This window comes from Zerene cesonia, chromosome Z (assembly GCF_012273895.1).
Source record: "Zerene cesonia ecotype Mississippi chromosome Z, Zerene_cesonia_1.1, whole genome shotgun sequence".
Classification (NCBI taxonomy): domain Eukaryota; kingdom Metazoa; phylum Arthropoda; class Insecta; order Lepidoptera; family Pieridae; genus Zerene; species Zerene cesonia.
The window spans coordinates 5,511,517-5,535,548 of NC_052122.1; the positions used below are offsets into that span (position 1 = coordinate 5,511,517).

Here is a 24,032-nt window from a genome sequence, read left to right on the forward strand (position 1 = left end):
TACTCTGGTTTCGTTCACACATTGACGTTATCGAGGGACATCCCCGGCGTCATTGCGATTGAATTTTTCAGAACATATTCGTAGACATGTCATGCTAACCCCACCAACGTGCCCACTGAACTCGAATGAATGTAACGTGTAATTGCATTCAAAAAACAAATTAACAGTTGCTTTATGACTTTTTGTCGCGTCCGTCCAGGCGGTGTAGGGGTTAAAAAGGACTTTGCAGGTTGAATTTATGTTATGTTTACACTAGGTGTGCCGCGATTCACCCGCGTAAGATCCAAAGGGCAAATACGAGTATTGCTATAGCTTATAATATGTTATTCTGGTACACAAGCTACATCACACCAAACTATCAACAAAATTCAGTAGCTTTTGAGTGAAAGAGTAATAAACATACAATCTCAAGAACTTTCGCGTTTATAATATTCGTAGGAAGTATGACATTGGTTTTTGACAATATTTTGATTTTTTTGTAACAACCTTTTGTCCCATTTCAAGAGCGGAAGTAAAGGAACGATTAATTTTAGAATATAGAATATACTTGATATGACCGAATAATTTTTATTTTATACGACGCTTTAACTACAAATTAAGCATCCCGGGCTCTCTTAGTATACATAGTTTTCTTATCTATACCTAATATATTATTTATTATAGTAGTTTGAGATAACAAGACGACGAAGCGACCAAGTTTCATAGTCCGGGAATGTTCCATACTGGGCATAAACAGATAAACTTTCAGCTTTTATGATTTGACGCAGGTCTGGCGGTCGCAGGCTCTTGGACCACTCCGTTTGTTTCGGTATGCCGCCCCTGTCTGGGACCGAAAATACCAAAGTCGAGCCCATATTATTGATTCTACAAAACTATACTGGATTGTACAAACAACTAGTCCAACCAATTGGATTTTTGAACACAATTTTTGTGATAAATAGAAAGATTGTAACAAAAGTTTTTTATTTTTATTTTGATGTAATTTGGAACAGATATAGTTTCAAATCCGAGACCGGATATAGGATAGGATTTTTTCCGGAAATCCCACGGGAACGGAAACTGTGGGGTGGAGTGTGGAGAAAACCCGTTTTGTTGGGGGTTGGATTTGCTAAAGACGACGTCCCTTTTCATAGTAAATTAGACTAACAATTTTCCTCAAATGTGTATATTTCCCGATGCATAATGACCATACCATCGATACCATTTCAGTTCGTTATTTGTGCAACAATGAGCAATGTTGATTTAACCTCCTGGCGAAGGTGACTTTTGTTTTTGGCAGTTGAATTTTAATAAATTATTAATAAAATAATAGGCTATTTGAACATGTAACACTGGTACTCTCTATTTTCTTTTATGTGATCCTAACATTACATACTAATGTCTGTCATAATAAATAATAAATTGTGAGTGATAAAAATTCCTTTTCCTAAAAACTTCCTGTGCAAAATTTTCTTCAATAATTTAAGGTGAAAGCTCCAAGTTGGCCCCATTCATAGTCATTACTTTTGCATTGTTGTGAATGAGTTGTAATCAAGGAAGAACGGAGTTTTCACATAAGACGCGAATACTTATAATGACAATAACTGACCCAATAAAGGATGTTCTAGCTTACGAGTATGAAAAATATAATATGTTGGTCGATTCTCAGATCTAGCATCGGTACGCACTAAAACCGCACAGACTATTTCGGAAGTATTTGGTAACAAACGACAACACACGATAATTTTATACTCGGAAATTTATTATAAAGTCTAAATATTCCAAAACTTATGTCGAGAATAAAGACTTTCTGTAAGGCCAAAAATATACGGTGACATTGTCACTGATATCTTAAATGACGACATTCACTACGTACGGGCCTGAAAAGTGGTTCATATACTTTAAGCAAACGTAATGAAATTTTCTTAGCTATTTGTGATATTTGAAACGCGATTTCAATAAAATCATAACAAGCTTAATACTGCAGGTGTCAGGTAATTTTTAGTCTTAACAGTAGATAGACAGTAGTCTAAATATCTCGAAAACTATTTGTAAACAGTATAGATATTTCGTTTACTCTTCGATCTTTCGTAATTAACTGCGTCCTACGATATTTTAACCCGATTAAATTACTTGAGCTCAATGGGGACTAAAAGTTTTTTATAAGCTATCCCTATTGCCATACGTCACAATTCAGGTCAAGTAATTTGTCTTATGTATAAAACGAAAAAGATACACGATCGTAGCGTATAGTGAATTAACACTGTTTTGTTATCTTTTTTAACTCATTGGTATACTAGTCAATTATATCGAAACTGGAGACTAGCTTATACAAAAAAAGTTAAAATGATACAAAAATAATGATTTGAAGTATTTTTTTTGCGAATAGTCAGCTAAGTATATGTATTCAAGATTAGCTGTGTGATTTGTAAAAGTGCCAAGTGTTTATTATTTTTCAGTATAATAAACTCTGGATGGACAATACATGACCAATTTATTAGTTAAAAACGTACGTTAACGGTAATTAATTACATATTGTGTCTGTTATTTATGCTCGTACTACAAAAGCCTCAAGTAAGAATCGGGAATGACAAAGATTACTACTGAAACCACACATTTTAACAATCAAATGTGCTCCTATATAATTTATTGAATCATAACATAGTTGAATAACTCCAAGAGAATAAACCGAAGTTTAAAAATCTGCATAGCAATGAGAAGAGAAAGACTTTGCGCAAACTTTGTCTTATACATCAAGCGACATTAACTTAATAAGTCGCCGCGTGTCCGTGGAACGATTTGCATTCTCATTTCTTTCCCGTAGCGATGAGGGAATGGGATGAATTGTTAGCCGGCTGTCTCCGCTCACAAAAACCCGAGCTTATTAAATGAAACTGGAAACGTTTTGAATAAAGCGAAGTCAGTCGTCTCTTAACAATTCGTCGCGGTTCATCGTCGAAGCGGGAAAGACGAGGCGCGATGCAAAAACGACAAGTGTTTCATAGCTTCGTACAACAATAAAATGCGCTCGAACGTTCACTACCGAGTAAAAAATACCTTGTTGTGCCGTCACAGACAATCGAAAATGTAAATTTTGATGTTATATTTTCGCGCTGGCAACTACGTTTTCATGTGCACGCAAAAAATATTTGTACAATCTCACCTGTTATTTTCCATTGTTCCGTCAGATATTTCAATTAAAGTACGACAATGGAGTCCAAATTATTGTAAAATAAAAAAAGGAAGCTGTAAGTATGATTCAATACCGAGGCGCAGTTCAATAAAAGTGAGGATGAGAGGATAAATAGAAATTACCTTGTCTGAGTCCGTGGTATTCCCGCTGCCGAAGGAAGCCAGCGAATTGCGATCCAGATTTTCAGTGTCCGTGTCTTCGAAATCGCTGCATAAAAATTATTAGATTATTTTTTTAGTGTTACCATTTTAATTTACCTAAATAGATTTTTTTTACGATTTTGCGTTTTATTTTAAAGCTTTTTCTGTTCTTTCTGTTTTTTTCTGTTTTTCTTACGTTCAGTTTAATTGTTCGGACATTATACTGTACGTCTATGGGTATTTATGTTTTTTTTATTGATTTAAAAGTATGAGTTGTGATTTTATTCTTTATTATTTCAGATTCATACACTAAGAGTGGATAAAACAGTTTTCTGTTATGCTCTATTCAGCTTATCAGTCAATATAAATATCTAATAATTCAACAGGCGGCGAAGCAATTATTACATACCGACTGGACCTCTGAGAGCTCGTAGGTCGAACTCGAGCGGGACTGCGAGGCGGTTGATGAAGCGCTCCACTGAAGTAAGTTTCCTGTATAAAAACGTTATTTTTAATAAAAAGTTTCAATTATTTACGTTAATATTATTAAATATAACAAACAGCAGAAAATAAAATAATACAGTTGAAAAATGTCAAGCGCATTCTACGACTTCAAGAAAAATAATGAACGTTTAAAATGGTTACCGTGATAAGTGGTCAATAAATACTCAACGCATTTTACGAATTCTCGAATAAATATCTGTGCGTTGTATGTTATTCTTATTTCATATCAGAATATGCACTATCATTACGAATTACATATCGTTAACGCGAAAAATATCAAAATTAACCAAATGACATATCAACAGTATGCAAATGGAAAATATAGCAAAAGAAACAAATAATAGTCTAGTACAAGCGAATATAAGTTACATATTTTGTGAATATAAAAGCAATTTCACAGCAATAACGTTAGTGAATGTTGGGTCGCAGACTTATATTTGCGCAAGGCACGCGTAAGCCTCGATTGCTATCGGATTGACGTCAACTCCACAGTTTTTGTGTGTTTGTCAATATTTCGTAGACTCACAATAATGCTAAAAGTTTCCTAATCGTTAATGTTATAACTTTTTGGAATAAAGGTTTGCGAATCAGAGTTCGGACCTCTTGGTCTTTTTCTTTCTCGCTATACCATAAGTACTTATGAGCGTACTACCAGATTTGTCAACATCCGTATATAGGATTTGATAACACCCTAGCAATTGGATCTCTAGATTTCCTATTCTTATGTTAAAATAAATGTGTCCATGCATGTTAGAGTGGGAGTCGAGCACTGCTTCGGCACAAATTGGGTCAAGCTCGCACCGGGGAAGTTACCACACCCTCACAGAAAACCGGCGTGAAGTGGTGGCATATTAACAGTATGCTATCGCGTTTCGTACGGTGAGTGAGGGGTCCGGAGACCCAAAACAAACCCCAAATATGGACGCGGCGTTAGAAAGTAGAATAAAGAAAATAGAATAGTGTTGCAAGTGTTTATGGGCGGTGGTGACCACTTAACATCAGGTGGCCCACCTGCTCCTTTGCTTGCTCTGCCATAAAAAAAAAAAAAAAAAAAAAAAAAAATGTATGTGCAAAGGGTTTACCCGCGTCCACTTTACCTGTATGACTTCCCTGAGGCGGCGCACCCAGGTCTGCTTGACCTCGAGCGAGGGCGCCTTGAGCATGATGCGGCAGTCGCTGGCCATCGGCTCGCGGCCCGTCCACACCGAGAACTTGCACTCGTCGCCCTCTATGTGCTCGGTCACACCTAGCTCCGATGTCTGTCGGACGGTATTTCGCTTATTTATTTATTCATTTTTTTTTATTTCACCGAGTAAAACATGACTGAAGCGAATACTTCTTCAGTCCCCTAAAGCACAATAAGATAGAAGAAAATCTTGCGCGTCACCGACACGCTATCATTTTTAAAATTTAAATACGGAAAAAGTAAGTGATAACCTTTCCCCTATGGCTGTTTTTTTTTTTTTGCTTGGATAAAAACTCTTATATGTGAAAAGCAGTGGTGGCTCAGTGGTGAGAACCTCGGACTTCAAAATCGATAAGTCGGGGTTCGAGACCGGGCGAGCGTGCAGGAAATAAATTGATTTTTCAATTTATCTGCGCATGTGGATAACATCACCACTGCTTAAACGGTGAAGGAAAACATCGTGAGGAAACCGGCATGTCCAAGAATTAAAAAGTTCGACGACATGTGACATCTGCCAACCCGCACTTGGCCAGCGTGGTGGATTATGGCCTGAACCCTCATAGGAGGCCTGTGTCTCAGCAGTGGGAACATATATGGGCTGATGATGATATGTGAAATAGTTGCCACACCAGATCAAAGAGATTATCGCGGATTTTTCTAAAATTGTATATACTTAAATTTATGGGAAGAATTGACAGGTAAAATTTGATAAAAACTATAAAATAGCACAGTATCGTATTTTTCTAAATTGGTGTTTTTCTACATTTTTATGTAAAAAACAAACAAGCCTGTTAAAGAAATAAGAGGAATCTAATCACGTTCTAGAATTACATTTACACTACTTTATACGAGTAGCACTCTGCAAAATAAGCAGGTCTTTTATGAATTTCATAAAGGTGTAAGATAAATAATCCGGTAAAATCTGCACTTTAATAATACAATGTCTGTACAATATTCATTTATTAATATATTCTTTATACAGGAAGATTAAAGCCAGTCAAGGAAAAAAAATATCACTGAGCTGTGTAAAACGTTAAAGAATTCCAGATAGAACATTTTTTGAGAACAAAGGAGGTATTTTACATTGTACAAGGTAGCATCAATTAATCTGTTATAAAGATAAAATAAATGAGATCCTGGCTTAATACCTTGCTGCATCCCACATACTTGCAAAGAGCTTTTGAAAAATAACGAAAAGGAATTTAAATTTAATCTCTGGTTCAGTCTCGTCAGCTTTTCGTATCAGAGAGGATTACGATGGAATTTTTCATAACACTGCAGTTACCTAATTCAAAGGTAGCAAAGAATTTCAGTCAGAATATAAATGAAAAACAGCTCACCATAAACTTGGTCTTGTAAATGTATTTCGCCTTTCCGTGCGTGTCTTTGACCTCCTTGGCGAGCAGTAGATGCAGGTCGAAGAGGAACACTCTCCGTTCGCGGCACTTCTTGATGATCTGCCGAAGGTCCCACACTTGGAACGAGTCCTGCAGGACCACTTCGCCGAGACTGTCCGTCGGCACGTCACAGCCCTCGAGGTTGGACAGGTGCATCGCATCGTTCGCCTTCTTGGGCACGGACAGCATAACATCCAACCCGTCCTTGACAAGGATTGAAACGTTAGTACTCCACGATTGTAAGATTGGGTTGGGATCATCGTGTATGTGTACTGATTGGATGATGATGGTGTTAATACATAATAAGAATAAAGAATTTCATTGTTATTCCATTGATATTTAGAAATTAAAAACTTTTTAACGGATTTAAAACGCGATTTTTTCATTATATTATTAACCTGACGTTTCGAACTCTACAGCGAGCGTGGTCACGGGGAGACTGTCCGGACTGTGAGGAGTTTTTAATTTTTTAAGTTTTTAATTTCTAAATGTATAATACTCGCGTAAAATCAAAGACAAGAAAATACTCCATTGATATTTCTTATTATTTGAATTAATACAACGATGTAATTGAAAACCCATTTTCATTGAACCTAAACTGTGTATGTCAATATTTTTCGGCATAATATAATGATTTGGGATGAATGAAAACCAACAATTTGCATTTACAGTTCCGGAATACAAAACGTGCGGAAGTCTTCATAAAATTGTTTGTGTATAATTGTAAAAGTAAACCTACTTATATGACTATTTAAATTAAAAAATTTAATAGATAAGTCTACAAAAAGGAGCGTGAAGGTATGTTGATTGTTTTTGTTATTTAAATATCATAACGTGATCATTAGTTATTCGACTGAATCCTTCATCAGGAAAACCACTCTGAATATTGTAAACCACATTTCAAAGTGCATAATAATTTATTGACGTAAAATATGAGATTAAGGTGGGTTATTATTCTTCGAAGGGTTCCCAATCCCACGAAAATTAACCTTAAGTAGATCCATTTAGTGATTAGGATCATTCAGACTGCAATTTCTTATATCTTATTATTTCCACTATTATATCATTAGTTTATTATATATATATATTATTATTTCCACTATTATATCATTAGTTTATTATCTGGTCATATATATTTTTTATGATTGCAAGATACAAAACTAACAGAATGCTACTTATCTATGTGTATTCACTATGTAATATAAAACAAAGTCGCTTTCTCTGTCCCTATGTCCCTATGTATGCTTAAATCTTTAAAACTACGCGACAAATTTTGATGGGGATTTTTTTAATAGACAGAGTGATCAAGAGGAAGGTTTATATGTATGACTAGCGGTCCGCCCCGGCTTCGCACGTGGTATATATATATAACCTATAGCCTTCCTCAATAAATGGGCTAACTAACACTGAAATAACTTTTCAAATCGGAACACTAATACAAACTCTTCAGCTTTATAATATCAGTATAGATAACGTCTACCCCAAATTTAACGCGTGCGAAGCCGCGGGCAAAAGCTAGTTTAAAATATAATATTTATGAAAGCATATAAATTTTAAGACTGAGTGACACAATTTATAAATAAATAATACATACAACATTTTTACGTGCAGGTCCAATCCGATTTAGCCGATGACTGTTTAAATATTTTAACATTATCTGTAAGACACTATCTACACTTATGAGAACCATTCCATTGGTATTAAGGATTAAATTTTATGTACGAACTACGTGTGGAATAAACCACTCGACATCGAGTTCCCGATTGTTGTGTAAGTTCGCAATGAATCATAAGGAAATTGGTATAAAACTACGGTTAATTGCAACGAACTACTTAATGTGTATTCTTAAATGTATCCAATGTTTGTCGTATTAAACTGGAAATGAAATACAAACATCTCAAGCAGATAGGCGTAATGGGTTTACGCCATCACAGAATACAAAGGGTCGTTAGCAACTCTGATAAACGAAATATTAGTATGTAGATTATGAGTTTATCCTACTTTCAAATTATTAGGTACTCTTTTACGACGATGTTTTTCCGAAAATTGACTAGATGGGAAACAGCGTGCCTTATTAATTTCACTTACGCCTTAAATAGTTTCAAATAATCCGCAGCGACCAACACTACGCCGAGAGAATGAACAACAAGCTTCGATCTAAGTAAACTTAACACAGTACAACTTGTCGTTTATAGCGTAAATTATTAGAATATATCAGCACAAGTAACAGGTATGCTGGACTCTCGCGGATTTATCTTATCACTGATCATAATTGACGCGTCTTTAAAAGATAAGAGACGCGATTCTTGGTACATTATAAGTACACAATAGAGAGGAATTCATCTTTATCTGAGTGTCATAGTTATGCTAGTTGCTGCCCTGTAAATAAAATACTCGCCCGTTGTAACATTTTAATGGCAAAATAGTTAAATTACCTTGATTTCTCCTTGGCCTTCAGCACAGCAAGCTTGTAAGTCTTTCAGGAGCAGTTGATATTTGGTAATTCTCTGCACCGGCTTGATGAGATATGCCGCCAGGGGATGCTCTAACTTCTTTCGACGTTGCACTCTATAACAAATATAAGAAAATCAAGAAACTATCATAATCTTGAGTCGACTTAAGCGTGTATTACTCAAACTAACATCTACGTTAAATTGCCTAAACGGTACCTTTTAAAATGTTAATTGTTTACATTAGGGCACCGAATAACAAACAAATTTACAAAAATAGTGCCATCTTGTGACAAACACCGAAAATATCATTTAAGCTCAGCTATGTCTTTTCACGACAAACATCGTCTGACGTTCGATAGATGGCATGTAAAGCAATTTCCTATAAAAGTTATCAACACCTAAAACTAAATTAAACCTGACACAAGCCAATTATTAAACGAATGCTACGTTTAAAAGCGTATTAAGACATACAATATAATTATTATTATCACTAGATATTTAGATATTAGATAATAGGTCTCCCATGGCGGTTCAGGCCATATTATCTAGCCAAGTGCCGGTTGGTGAATATATCATCGAACTTTTAATTCTAAACATGCCGATGGTTAGGTAAACCATCGTTCTATACCGTACCGATGAGTGGTGATGTGGTTAATGTGTTAGATAAATTTAAAGTTCAATTTATTTCTAGCATGTTCGACTCGTCTCGAACCCCCGACTTTTCGATTTTAGTCTCGTCACCACTGAGCCACCACTTTTTTAAGCCCCGGCGTAAAACGAAGGGTGTTATAAATTTGACGAGTTAGGCTGTGCGTGTGTGACTGTCTGTTTATGGCATCATATCTCCAGAACGGATGAAGCGATTCCAATGTTGCTTTTTTTAATTTGTGTTAAACGACTTATGTGCAAATGTTCTTAGATGTTTGATAAATTTCGGTTGATCTTGTGGGACTTTTGGAGGCTGTACTTGTTAAGACATTTCCTGTCCACTACTTACTAATGCCATTTAATTGTTATTTTGTACTTACTAAGCTTACATACACCTGCTTATATAAAATTTTAGACATACTGCAAGCCTTTTTTTATTTAACGAAAAATATAATATTATAATACATTGTAATTGTGTGTTGTAAGTGTGTTATGACAAATATTTAAATATTGTGTAATGGATGAAGAAGTATTTATATTTTTTTCTTATTTAAGTCCTTTTTAAAAATAATATTAAGTTGTGATCCGATTAGGTACAAGTTAACTTTTATCATCATCATCAGGTCTTATATTATCTCCACTGCTGGTGCAAGACCCGCTCTGGTCTGCCAGAAGCAATCGAACGTTTTAACGTACATTCCCCACTCTGGTCAGACAGATTCGTGAGGCCCGATGAAGCATAAATTTCTAATTCCCTTAGTCGTCATGTAAGACACCCGCGGGAAAGAGACGGGGTGGTGTATTCTATTCTGCCGTCACCACACAAAGCTGTTGTACATACATTGTATGATCGTTTATTAGAAAAGTACACCCTAAGCAGTCAGATATTAAAACCTTCCATTAAATAAAGCTACAAGTTTAATTTCAAACATGCCTATAAAGCGTCGTTTCAACAGTATTGCTAGATGCAGATTGAACAGTTTCTGATAAAGCGATATCTGAATTTATTGCGAGCTAATTTTTTTTTAATTAATGTGCTTTATCCTTGGTAACAAAGTACATTTCTTTTTTCGCCAAGATCAGAAAATTAAAACATTTAAATGTTTTCAGTAACAAAATCACATATACACATAAATCCCGCAGGTGTACCTCTCGAAGTAATCGCCCGCGTGCTGCACGACGGCCGCGTTGCTGTCCGGCTTGTTGCGGCAGTACGACACGTACATGTCAAACTGGCGCGCCCACGTCACGAAGCAGTGCCCCACGTCCTCCGGCCACGCCTCGTACTTGTCCAGCTCGCGCAGGAATATGCGCTCGTGGAAACGATGGATCTCCTCTATGTTGCCGAATATCAGCTCCTCCTGGCGAGTGCGAGATGAAAATATAACTCGATTAGTCTATTTTAGACATGAATGATTTGTAACATTTATAAAAAAAAAACAATAAAGTTAATTACAATGTATTCTGCATCACCATGTCATCTGACTGACAGACGGACTGAATTATGACGTAAACGATCTCAAAAGTTATAAATTCCTTACCTTGCCCTGCAGCGCTGGTGGTACTGAAGCGGGATCGGTGCGCATCTCGCGCAAGTATCCAGTGATACAGGTTTCCAGATCTTTGACATAAGCTCGCTCGGTTTGCAGCAGCTCAGCCATGATAAATCTGTTCAAATGACAAAATTATATAATTCTGTAGGTGGAACTAACTGTCGTGTTTTCTAAAGCTCTTAACTCAGTTCAGACTTTGTTTAGAGGTTCACATGTCACAGTATAGTTGATTTATTAGTTATTAAACTATTTCATATTAATAAAACAAGTTCTGTTCGATGGCCGCCCGAAAAAAGGCACCACTTTCCGAATTGCACACATATTGTACGAAATAAAATTAACAGCTTAATCTCTTAAATTTATATTTACTGTCAGTAATCCAATTTTATTTTCTCAGTCAAATGAATTTAAGTGATAAAACATGAACACTCACTCCTTCCTTCTAGCGCTGCGTCTCTTCTCATCTCCCGCGGCCGGTGGCTGCGGCTCCACTCGCACTTCACTCTCTGACTGTGTGGACGCGAGCGATGGTGCCACACCGGAATCGCTCTCAGCCTCTGCTTCACCACCTTCCATGGAACCGCTAAACTCGGCATATCTAAACAAAACAAATGTTAAAGTATTAATATATTATTTGTTGACAAGAAATTTAACGAAGAGCTTCGTTAGATAAAAAAATAAAAAATACGTTTCTCTCGAAATAGTTGTACGACAACAATATAAGAATATATATAGTGTGATGATTAAAAATATACACAAGACTAGCTTGGGTACAAAACAAAACAGCAAAACACACTTGACACGTATACCAAAACATCTGCACAATTGGTGACGTACAAACGATTCGAGTACGCACCTAGCATCGACAGCGGCCACCCATTCCTTGATCTGCACCGCGTGCGGGTGTCCCTTCTCCACGAGGCCGTCCGCGAGCTGCGCCAGCAGGCGCACGCGCTCGCGGCTCTCGCGCGCCACGCCCGCCGCCGCCGCCGCGGCCGCCGCGCCGCACCGCTCCTGCGTCTCGCGGATCCATTCCACGGCCGCGCGCGCCGATCGCTCAAACAGCGCGAACTGCTGGCACTGCTCGAGGCGCTTCTTGCGCACCGTCCAGTGCTCCAGGACCTGCGATCGGAGCCCGACATTGTTATCTTACTCGACTCACGATATCGCAACAACAAAACTGTATATGTAATAATGAAAAACTAAATTACCGGTTGTATTAAAATCATAACAAAAGTCCTCAACATTTAACGCGACACGAATGCTTGAGCGCCGACCATTATCTGCCTGCACGAGGCCTAACTGATAGCATCGCAAAATAACAAAAGCTTTATTGTATGGCGAACCGTAACAGCAATGACACTGACAATGACACGCGATTATATATGCTATACAGATTTATTTCCAAACATGTAATTGTATGTCACTCGAACAGTATAAAAATCAAAACATAACATCATCGGAAGGATGATAAATTTAGCCGCGTCCGTTCACGTTCGGATTCCATAGTTATTTGTTTGTTTACAGCACCGCTTTAAACTCAAACAATATAAGAGTCGTTTTACATGTACCCGGAAAACAATTAGTTCGACACGATAATGATAAAAATAGAATTAATTGCATTAGAACGGAGCCAGGCAGTCTAGCGGTCTAGCTCAGGCGAGCATTTATCACTACAATATACCACAAATAGTGTAATGATTAAATTGTTTTGTACAATTCAGCTGCAAAATTGTAAAAATATCAGCATGACACTTAAAACATCTTTTTTCCCTTTATTGTCCCCAAAATATGCAAAGTGCATAACACAAAAGTTCAATTATGAAAAGATAAATCTTAGACTTTTTCAGCAGAAAGCAAACTACAAATAATATATTCCTCTTTCATTTAAAGTACGGCGGATGTTGAGTGGTGCAAGAACACTTACAGTCGGTAACGGCCACCATTACCAATTCACCTCAATACAAATTGCGGCATTCATAGCTCGAATTTAATCTTTGGAACTCCTATCATAAATAGTATAGTAGTAGACGTACCGTGTGGTTTAGTAACATAATTATTTTCGGCATTAATATTAATACGTTGTACCACTTTTTTCATTGTGGGAAAATATTGCATATAAACCTTAGGCCCCGGGGAACGAGCTATGGGTTATGTTATAACATAACCAATGAGTTATAAATAAGAATATTCCTACCGACTAAAACCCCAGAGTGTTCCGACTAAGGTAGGTCTTACTAACTGTTTTATTAAACAACGACTTATAAATGACGAGGCAGTATAAAACACATTGAAACGAAATCTTACTAATCCAACTACAACTGTAATTGGACTTGTAAGACACATAGTATGACACTGTGTTAAAGAAACATTTCCATTGCATTACATTTATACATTATTTATATTAAATTAAACATACTTAAACAATTTTTAAACGAATCAATATTTATCGTCTCGAAAGTGCTATAAGCTTTAAAGAACGCTTGAGCGACGGCTAAACACACCTTATTCTCTTGCGCAAGCAGAGTGTCAAGTATGGCGCGTGTTTGTTCATGATGCGCCTTGCTTGCCGCGGCAGTTTGCCCGTGCACCTGTGCGGACCTCGCCGCGTACTTGAGGAACGTCTCAGCAGTGCGGCGGGCGAGCGTGCACGCTTTGAGGAACGCCTCCTTCTGCTCGCCATGCTTGACGATGAGTGCGGCCACCTGTGCACATGGAAGTGTCTTGTCACATGTTGTAGTTATTTTATATTGAACCACCAACGCATCTTACATGATAGAATAGGATAAGAATTATATTTATGACACACACAATTATATTAATTAAAATAAATTTGGAATACTTAAAAGGCTGTGTCGCATTACGTTACATATGTAGTAAAGTCCTAACTTCACAAACGAATTGTGAAGGTGGGATAACTTCATATTGCGAATTGCATTACATTGATAAGATAGAAGATAAGTTTTTTTACAATTTTAGTTCTCGTATTGTATGAAACCGTTACCTGAGCCGCTTTGTCCAAGTTCTGTTGCAGTGTCTGCGTATCATCGCAATTGGGTGTAGGGGTGGATATAGCAGCACCAGAACCACACCAATCTTCATCCCTTCTGTATTCCCGCTCAAGCGAGTCGAGCACGGAGCAGACTTGTTCCGCCGTCTTGTAGAAGTTGAGAGATGCAGTGACGAGCTTGTGACGCTCTTCAGCGCACGTGACCAGTCGCTGCCATCGCTCCGTCACCTCTTCAGAGATCTCTCTGAAAATTTTATATTCGTATGCTATAACAAAACTTTCATAAGCATTTAAATCAAGGGCGCTGTTATATAAAGAGCTAAAAATTAACTGGAATGTAAATTTTTACTACTATCATACGCATTTTAATAAATGCATGAACAATATTTTATGGGTTCTGTTTTATTTACCTTATAGTATGCGGGTCATAATGATTAGCAGCACGTAGAGCGTCCGCCCTGTATTTGACTTGCACAGCGCTAGCGTGGGTTTTCTCAACGGCGACTTGGAATTGATCGTGTTCGCGTTTCAATTGCTCAGCTTCAGACAATGTCCCCGGTATGGAGAAGGACGCAGCCAACATCGCTTCGCCGTTGCGTATCCAGCTCACAACTTGAGCTGCGTCTTTTTGAAATTGTCCTTCAGCAAAAAAATACAATTAATAACCAACATTTATATTTATGTTTTTAATTTCAACTTATATCACTATCCTTAACCATATAATCATACGATAAATGATCGAACACGAATGTGAAATATTTTTGCATACAATTCTCATTTATTCGTGCTACATTTTAAATTTTAATCTTGATATTGTAATTTATGAAATATTACCAATGAAGCACATTGGAAATCACATTAATGACGCTTACCCAGTTGAACGCATTGCTCAAATCTTGCCCGTCTCTCTTCAGCGAGCTCCTCCAGGTCCAGCTGCCTGTCATGCAGAAACTCCAGCAGCAGCTGCACGCGAGCCTGGGCATCGAGTGGGGCGCCCTCGGAACTGTCGGAGCTAGACGCCATCACGTCTGATGCTTCTGCGATCGCCGCAGCCAACTCTTGGCCTTGTTGAACTACCTGTGCGTGCGTACAGGGATTAATTACATTATAAATCACGTGTTTTTTAATGGTCTAACCAAACCCCTTTATTAACACGCTTTTATTAACTTCACCTGTATGTTTGTTTGTTTGTTTGTTTGTATGTTTGTTTGTTTGTTTGTAACTGACTTCTTTGGGCGCGATTTTGACCCACTTTAAACGGCCAGATTTCGTTCAAACTTTGTAGATTTATTGAGGACCGATGACAATACACTAATTTGATAAAATTATTCCAGTTTTCAATTTGCAAAATATGATTTTTGTTAAAGCGTGTTTTATAGTTTTTTTAAACTATTATATTTTATTTTGCCTTTACAATTAGAGTTACTTCGGAATTCGATGTTTGGATTGGACTTTTTTTTTTAATTACATCTTCATAGGCCCATTTTGTTCCTATTCTAAATAATTTGAGCTGAAGACGTTATGAAATATATCATTGAATTTTATAGTTCTTCCATATTCCATAGCTCACACTTAACATAAAATGGGAAGCAATAGTAATAGCTAAGTCAAAGATACACAAGTGACCTGAAAGGTAGCATGTTGCATCCTAGCCACGCTCTCGTTGTGAGCAGCGAGAGCTTGTTCCGCCTGTTGCGGGTCGCGAGGAGGCTCACTGCGTTGCAACTCGTCGCCCCATAACTCAAGCCGAGACGACACCTGATGTGTAAGATAAATAAATAAAGATATACAGTTACTTTTAAGATTGCTTGTTTTTGAAGATGAACCCTGATTGAGCAATTGCATGTAAAAAGTGCAAGCACTTTTTTACATTGACAAATAAAATATATATTTCAAACAAAATGACTCTATTTTTCCCGGTATAAGGGAGGTATGATTCATTTTGTATAATTCAATGAATGAAAAGAATGAATCGTCCTAACAAAAACAATATCATTCAACATTTAATTTATTTGCATTTATATTTGTAAATATAATAAGCCAACCACCTTGAATAGGCCTAGAAAATATGAGAAGTTATACATTTAGGCTTTAGACAAGCGTAATTATATGCACTTGGATGCAATTTAGTACTCGACAGTGCAAGAAACCCGTTCGCTAACAAAGTTAATGATATTCATATAATTATAACTACACTTTTAGACAAGTCATGTTTTTGCCTGGCACGATTTTCCCGTTTCCTTAGTTGAAGGTCATGAAGGCTACCTATTTTCGCTGTTATTCAAACGATATTATATTATTTTATTGATAATAATATAAAGTTTGACCAACAATCCACTTGTCATCACTACATATTATAAAACAGTCACTTTCTCTGTCCCTACCTATGTCCCTATGTATGCTTAAATCTTTGAAACTACGTAACGGATTTTGATGTTTTTTTTTTTTTAATACATAGAGTGATTCAAGAGGATGGTTTATATGTATCATCATCATCAGCCCTTATATGTTTCCACTGCTGGGACACATGCCTCCGATGAGTGTTCAGGCCATAATCCACCACGCTGGCCAAGTGCGGGTTGGCAGATATCACATGTTTTAGCAGTGGTGATGTTATCTACATGCGCAGATAAATTGAAAAATCAATTTATTTCCAGCACGCTCGCCCGGTCTCAAACCCCGACTTATCGATTTTGAAGTCCGAGGTTCTCACCACTGAGCCACCACTGCTTTTTTTATTATAATAACATCTATTAAACTACTCCGAATTAACACGTGAGAAGCTGCGGGCAAAAGCTAGTTATAAATAAAAATCATATCTATGAATAATAAACCAAAGAATTCATTTATATTGTATTATTTTCCTTACAATGGAACAAAATTCTGCCTTATCAATGCCATGTGATCCAATGAATTTCCATTCCTCTATTGTACTATTCATGAAAAGCAGAAAAATCAGTGTTCCATTAAAGTAAATCTGATATTGTTAAGTGATGACTTAATAATAAGCGAGTAACACACACGACAAGATACAACATTTATTAAGCATGTACTCACAATTATATCTATGTTTAAGGCGAAACTAAAGGCCTATATCAAAATATTATTATGCTTGGCGACAAGTTTAAGAAATAGCGATCTAAAATCAGTACAGATGACAATTCACTGCGTATATAATGGGTGTCTTACCTCTAGTGCATCCCTCTCGAAATGTCTCAATTGTAGAGTGAGTTCAAGACGCCTCTCGCGATCTGACCACAGTTCCTCGAGGGCACTCCGAGTTCCCCGCAAACGCTCCAGGGTAGTTTCCACAGCTGACGTGCTCGCTGTATCCGAATCCCCTGATGATCTTTAATGGAATAAATAGAATGTTTTTAAAAGCTGCGCTAAATAAAAACATAATTAAATTGCTCCAATCTTCCAGGCACATGTTTTTTTACTATTGCCCTGGATTCAGCAAAAAATGCAGCTCTTCTCTTAGCAAAGACTCATTATACAACGTATACGAACCTCCATCTTAAACATCGCACAGGTGACTTGTGCCTGTGGGAACGCCGGTGATATTTGAGCATTTTTTACACTAAAATGTTCATTTCACCGTCTGTTTTAATCGCGTTAATTTACAAAAACCTCTCGTTAGTCGCATAAACTTAACACTGAGATATAAAAATATCACGAGCACGTTCAAAGTTTAAAAACAATTACATACGTATGGTGATTATAATTATAAGACCGACAGTGACCTACAATTCTCAGCGCCTACTGTTATGTTACGGTTGGTTAGCGAATCTCTTACGCCAGGCCACTTCCGAGCGACCAGTCAGTGGTCTGCGCTTGCATCGTTGCCATTTATTATTCTTTATCATTCAAAACAGACTCGATTGTTTGGAGTTTCGATTTTATTGATAAATAAATTACGTCACTTTCGCAGTAGGTATGCGAGTATAATTTTGAAGAGAAAACATATCGTCTTAATGCTTTATATAAATGGCATATGGAATATTATACTACGGTCTATAAATTGTTATGTTTTACTCGGATAGTATACATCATATTTACCTACGCAGCCGACGTACATCTATTACGATGTTTTTGCAATAGAATATGTTATTGAAAATTTTTTCTATGAAATAAGTGAAAAGTGAAATGAGAATTGTATTGTATGACTCTAAGCCGCTTTGCCAGCAATGCCCTACATCCACAGGCTTGATAAATCTGCAATATCCTTCTATTGTTCGGGATTTCATTTTTTAGGGTGAATAAAAGTGGCGTTATAAATTTTTACGTAATACATATTAACGGTAAAGTATATTTAAATAACGGTATAATTTCGGTGAAATCGCGCTCTGTATCTATTACATTAACATATTTGTTTAGGTATAAAACAGATCATATATCTGTATTATGAAGTAAAATCTGGGATAATATTTTAAAGATTGGGATAGTTTTAAGGGTATTCTTATATCATGCCTCTGCATCACGCTGAATTTTAAATTAATTAATTGGATACAAAATTAAAATGAGGTGGTTTTAAAGGTATATGTTGAAAAATGAAAGCTTTGTGAGAGCATCCCCATATGTTATAATAAATAACCGCGATGGTGCGATACTGTAGTGATGTTTCGTGTTAGATGAATATTCCGTGAGGACGTTTTCTACTGTCGCCAGAGCGCGGCATTCCTCACGCGTCGGCGACCAATCGGAACCAAAGATATCCATTGGAACCTGAGAACGGCGCGGCCAACTTCACACTCACAAATACTAGGAACTGTATTGATATTCCTAAAGTGTCTGAAATCGGTAGCGAACAAAGAACTCATGTATTTATCGCGTTAAAAGATCCACCGTGACTTTACTGTCATCAAAGTGATGATGAGATGAGCCTGTAGGGAGTGCTTAGTTAGAGTATAAGGGCTTTCATAGGCTCTAAGCAAGTGCCACTTGAAATACCTTTCTCGTTTGAAGGACACGCGAATTCAAAAATTAAGTACAGGGGTCATTTATTATGAAAGTTAAAAACACCATAAAAAGGAGAGTAAAGTATTGTCCGAAAATATAGATAAGAAAAACATAATAATTTTAGTTATTCGCTTCTTTGGATGTTAGGCAAATATTAATAAAGGTTTTCTACAAAAAAAAAAGTTCACACCGACGTCCTAATATAAAAACAATCATGTCAATTGGATCGAATCGAGTAACACAATAATATAAAAAAAAACAGTCCAGTTAAAACAAAAAATCAATTTCGTTTTTGGGAAAATCAGTTTAAGTAGAAAAACACATCGCATAAAAATAAAACGAAACTCAAATGTATGCAGTCGCATGCTTGCATACTAGGCGCAGTTGTAACACTCGACGACACAGAGGGTCGTTGTTCAGTAGACAAACCAGAAGAATCCCTAGATAACACACAAAGTATCCAGTGTCAAGATGAAACGCTTCGTCTCTGCGTCGCCATGAGTATATACTTATTCAATATTAGACTACAACATTTATACGGTGAGGAGACGTATAAACTCGCAGATCATTGAATGATGTAAATATATATTCATGCATAAACTTAAAGTAACGATAAGGAATTAGAATTAAGTGAAGGATATGGACAGTACTGAATTGCTAGCACATGATAAGCGATAAATAAAGACGTTTACGTATCGTCAATGACGCTCCTATCGCCTTTTAAAGCTCTGTCGGATGCATGTAATGTTCCCTACATTAAAAGTATATACAGTGCGTTAAACTTTATGAGTATTTGACTCGTAAATATTCAGTTCGTAGCACACACACCAATCGTCGAGGAAGGGATACTAAAACAATTAGGGCTCAGTGATAGTTTATGGTACGTTAAAATTTATTCAATTTATAACCGTTTTTATGAAGGACTTGCGGCGCCTTCTACATTCACACTCTGGCTTACGAAATACACGTATATACATGATTGAAAATACCAACATCAGCAAGATCTAGTGATATTTATATTATTAAAATGTATGAACAAATTCCTAATTAAGTAAATGGAAGAATCACGCCTTAATATACGGCCTTTATTAAAAACCTTAAAAAAGGCAATCATCATTCTTAGATGTATTTTATAACAATTATTGGCAAATTTTTTTATACTTGATACGCAAATAAATGAAATATTAAAATTTACGAGAACATATTAAAACACATTTCAAATGAAAGTAAAAAAAGAAGAAAACGATGAATTGTTTTGTTCTTTTTGTACATACAACATAGAAAGCGTCTGCCGGGGAAGGGTCATAATGTGCATAGATAAATTCGCAACGAACAGGGCACGAACCAACAGAGAAAGTAATTCTATCGCGAAAGCAAACATTGAATACAAACATTAAAACTGTTAACAATTCAACACAACATTGTATTGATTTGACATTGTATATAAATTGCCATCAAACGTAAAGTGAATCAATATCGAAAGAATTTATAAAAAATGCCAATAACACTGCTTAATTTTAAGTAGGTAGAATATGTTATTATATTGAAGTCTGTTTAAAAGGGCAAAATATGTTCATGTTATGATAACGGAGACACTGGACCGGCGTCAGCATTGTGCGTGCTGACACCACGTCGAACAACTTTTTCAATACATACATTCCGATTCTACAAACTTACATTGTCTGTTACGTCAGCGCAAGGACACGAGATATTGCAACAATACGAACGCCAAAAATCAATTTAGGGAATAAAACTGGCAATTAAATAAGCAGGTTTGTTTAGACATAAGTATTCATTATATTTTAAAAAACAAGTTCTGAAGGCTGATACCATATAAATTATTTGTACTAGAAGTTTTGCAGAAACTCGATTCCAAGAACACTCTCACTAGTGCCTACGAGTTTAGAAAAATAAATTTAATGTGGCCATCATTTCTTCTCTTTGTGTCCTTTACAAAAGCAGATTCCAATCAGTTTAAAACAATTCGATGATACATAATCCATTTATTTAAAAATGCATAAAGTCAACAATTATTATTTATAAAGCGTGCGTAGTGTGCGCAGCTCATCCGATTACTTTCTATGAAGACCACAACTCTAATCGCTATAATGCGGTTGCAAAAGAATTATAATACTGTATTTTACAAAATAAATACATTATTTCGCTCTTAATAAAATTCAATCGAATGACATACATCTTGCATTGAAGTTTAATAATTTTAATTTAGGTAATGATTATCTTTATTTAGTATATGAATTTAAATAACTAGTTAGTATAACCTCGTATAAGCATTAGATTATTAGTATAAACATTTTCATCGAAAGCTAAGAATATTAATAGTCTCCAGTTATTGTACGTCGAGTTCTCATTTTTCGTCAAATGCAACCAAATTAGAATCTTATTACAATCATTTATAAATCGTTGCAAATAATTCCTAGAACATCGTACTTTTTTCAAACATATTCACGTTAAACAACATGCACGATTAATCATTACATGTAAGCATACTATTAATAGTGAATAAAATATTATTTATTGCAACTGTTGAAAAGAAGGAACACGTAAGAAAGAGACACGCCACATAGTTGTAGTACTTACATTAGCGTTTGGATTGATTTCACTAAATGCTACTTATTAATAATACGAAAACATTAAATAAATACAAAATATATATTATAGATGACATACCTTCATATCTAGTAAAAAAAACTGGAAGAGCTGATACCCGATAAAACTTTTTTATTGGGAACTAAGTTTGAAGAATTTAATATTGCCGAGCGATGTCGAGTTCAGAGACAGGTTCAATATAGGAAAGAGTTAAGTGACGTTATTAAAAGTTGAAGAGAGCGCATAGGGTCGCTTTAAAATGTTAAATTATGCAGGGTTGGCGGAGAACCGAGTACTCTTCACTTAGGAAGCTAAGTAGGTACAGCACATGCAGGTACTATGCAATTATTAATTGCATGATTGCCGTCAAACCGAATATAACATTTAAAATTATATACTAAAGCCTTGTTTAAAAAATCTAAGTATGTTAAAATAAATTTAAATGCTGTAGAGACATTAACACGGCGTACACTTGCGTTTTATATATTCGTTTAGAGATTTTGCAACAAATTAAATACGAGACGATTTTGAGAAATAGCGTGAAGAAGCCAGAGAATTATGTAAGTATTGGCTTAATCTGTGGGCAATACAATTATTATAAAACCGAAACGAAGTAGCCGTGAGAGAGTTCGGATTTCACAGCGATCCGCTATTCAAGAATACAAAGGTCACACTAGACTGATTATATCGAAGAATTTTATTTTGATAATTTTCTTATCGATATCTTCTTAATACTCTTTCCAATTTTCCGTGTAAAGCTGTTTATGAACAGCAGAACAATTGCGGGTGGTGTGGGAGTATTAGGGTCCCACGGGGCGGAGGGAGACGCGGCGAAGTCCCGCCGAATGCGTCTGTCCTTAGCCGTAGGAGCGAGCCGGAAACAACGATTGTGAGACAATTTAAATCAGTCGCGACCCATCAGCCATTGTTGTCAACTTCCCGGCAACTGTGCAAGTAGACCCGATATAATAGCTGCCCGAAGTTAGCCGTATACGTGTACATGTACACCTATAAAACTTCCTCAAACAAAAATAAAACCATATATTTCTATGAGCAAGTCAACCTTTAATTACTTTAAGAGGACGCGAGCTTTCTTTGAAAAGATCAGTCTGGAGGAAGAATCGATCTGTTCAACAGACATGTTCTATGCACCTTTACATAGAGGCCTCGTCCGTTTTGAATAGAACTGTACATTACTCATGTTGAAACGTTGGTCCCATTCCAATATTTCTTATTTCAGTTCGATATTTGTATGGGACGGCTATTGTTCATAAGGTATAGGAAAATTGTCTGAATATTTAAAAAAAAAAACCAAAGAATGAAACACCGAGCCAGCTTCATATACTAACAATAAGCCTCCCGGGGGAGAGCAATGTAGCAAGAACAGACTTTCGCAAATATTGACCAAGACTAGCCAGGAGGGGTTCAATAAAAACGATATCGCAGACTAATAACAGACAGTTGGCCAATGTTGGAGTACAATATTTTGAACATTTGAGAAATTTATTCGTTGTTGTACCTTTTTAATGTGGTACAAAATTATTTGTTTTAAAAATCTATGTGTTAAACCTACTATTTGCCTTTCGCACTGGCTTCATTCGGGTTGACTGAGATACAAAAAATATCACTCCTGAACAGCTATACATATATAGTTGACAGTTACTAAAAGAATTATGATGCGCGATTTAGATCAGTTTAGCTCCTACAAACATGCATAGTCAGAAACTTTACTTCTATAATATTGTATAGTACATATAAATAACCCCTGTATTAATTTTGTGTAGTTTTTAAAATGGTGTATAAATAAGTATACACTGAGACGCATCAGTAATTTGTGGGTTTCGATAGAAACGTATCGCATTATACTAAAAGACCCTCGTTATAATTACGTGTTGATGTTTTGGGGTGCCAGTCGGCGGAAATTCAATCATACCTACGGTAGTATATCATCAGAGGGGTCCTTTCCCTAATCTCTATTGAAGGTCGAAGTTTCTTTTGTCAATAAATATTTTATTTGTAGTACTCAAATAAAAAAGAAAAAAATATATATTAATGCATGCGTGAACTCTCTTATTGAACCGTAAGGCAATTAAATCACAATATTTTTACACATTGAATGATTTAACTATAATAAACATTTATATAAAAATATAATATATATTTGTGTGTAGTTATTTACTCCTAAGATAGGTATTTATACAACATATCAATCTAAAAAATAATGCGTCATATTAATTCATTGACAAAAAAAAAATCAAAGTTCAAAGACATACGACGGAAGAAATTCAACTTATGGAGGAAAATTCAGTAAATCGTCTTGCACATCACCATACGTAATATAATATTTAAGTCGGACAACGGCACGCAGTTTAATTTAAAACGACAAAAAGTAGTACGTTCGAA

At 36.1% G+C, this 24,032-nt stretch overlaps 1 protein-coding gene across 8 annotated transcripts in view; it reads right to left on the reverse strand.

Moving 5' to 3' along the window:
- Positions 1 to 24,032, reverse strand: part of LOC119835409 (triple functional domain protein) — an 89,893-nt gene that overhangs the window by 51,054 nt on the left and 14,807 nt on the right. For all 8 annotated transcript variants that reach the window (XR_005288044.1, XM_038360179.1, XM_038360176.1 and 5 more), the window contains 15 exons: positions 17,253 to 17,412; positions 15,690 to 15,821; positions 14,936 to 15,140; positions 14,474 to 14,702; positions 14,058 to 14,307; positions 13,558 to 13,758; positions 11,910 to 12,175; positions 11,487 to 11,651; positions 11,042 to 11,168; positions 10,650 to 10,861; positions 8,835 to 8,967; positions 6,343 to 6,603; positions 4,914 to 5,075; positions 3,722 to 3,804; positions 3,295 to 3,379 (listed from right to left, as the gene is read on the reverse strand). Coding sequence is in view for 7 of the 8 variants with exons in the window: in XM_038360179.1 (XP_038216107.1) it covers positions 3,295 to 3,379; positions 3,722 to 3,804; positions 4,914 to 5,075; positions 6,343 to 6,603; positions 8,835 to 8,967; positions 10,650 to 10,861; positions 11,042 to 11,168; positions 11,487 to 11,651; positions 11,910 to 12,175; positions 13,558 to 13,758; positions 14,058 to 14,307; positions 14,474 to 14,702; positions 14,936 to 15,140; positions 15,690 to 15,821; positions 17,253 to 17,412 (2,671 nt within the window). In the remaining variant the exon portion in view is untranslated. The remainder of the gene's footprint in view (positions 1 to 3,294; positions 3,380 to 3,721; positions 3,805 to 4,913; positions 5,076 to 6,342; positions 6,604 to 8,834; positions 8,968 to 10,649; positions 10,862 to 11,041; positions 11,169 to 11,486; positions 11,652 to 11,909; positions 12,176 to 13,557; positions 13,759 to 14,057; positions 14,308 to 14,473; positions 14,703 to 14,935; positions 15,141 to 15,689; positions 15,822 to 17,252; positions 17,413 to 24,032) is intronic.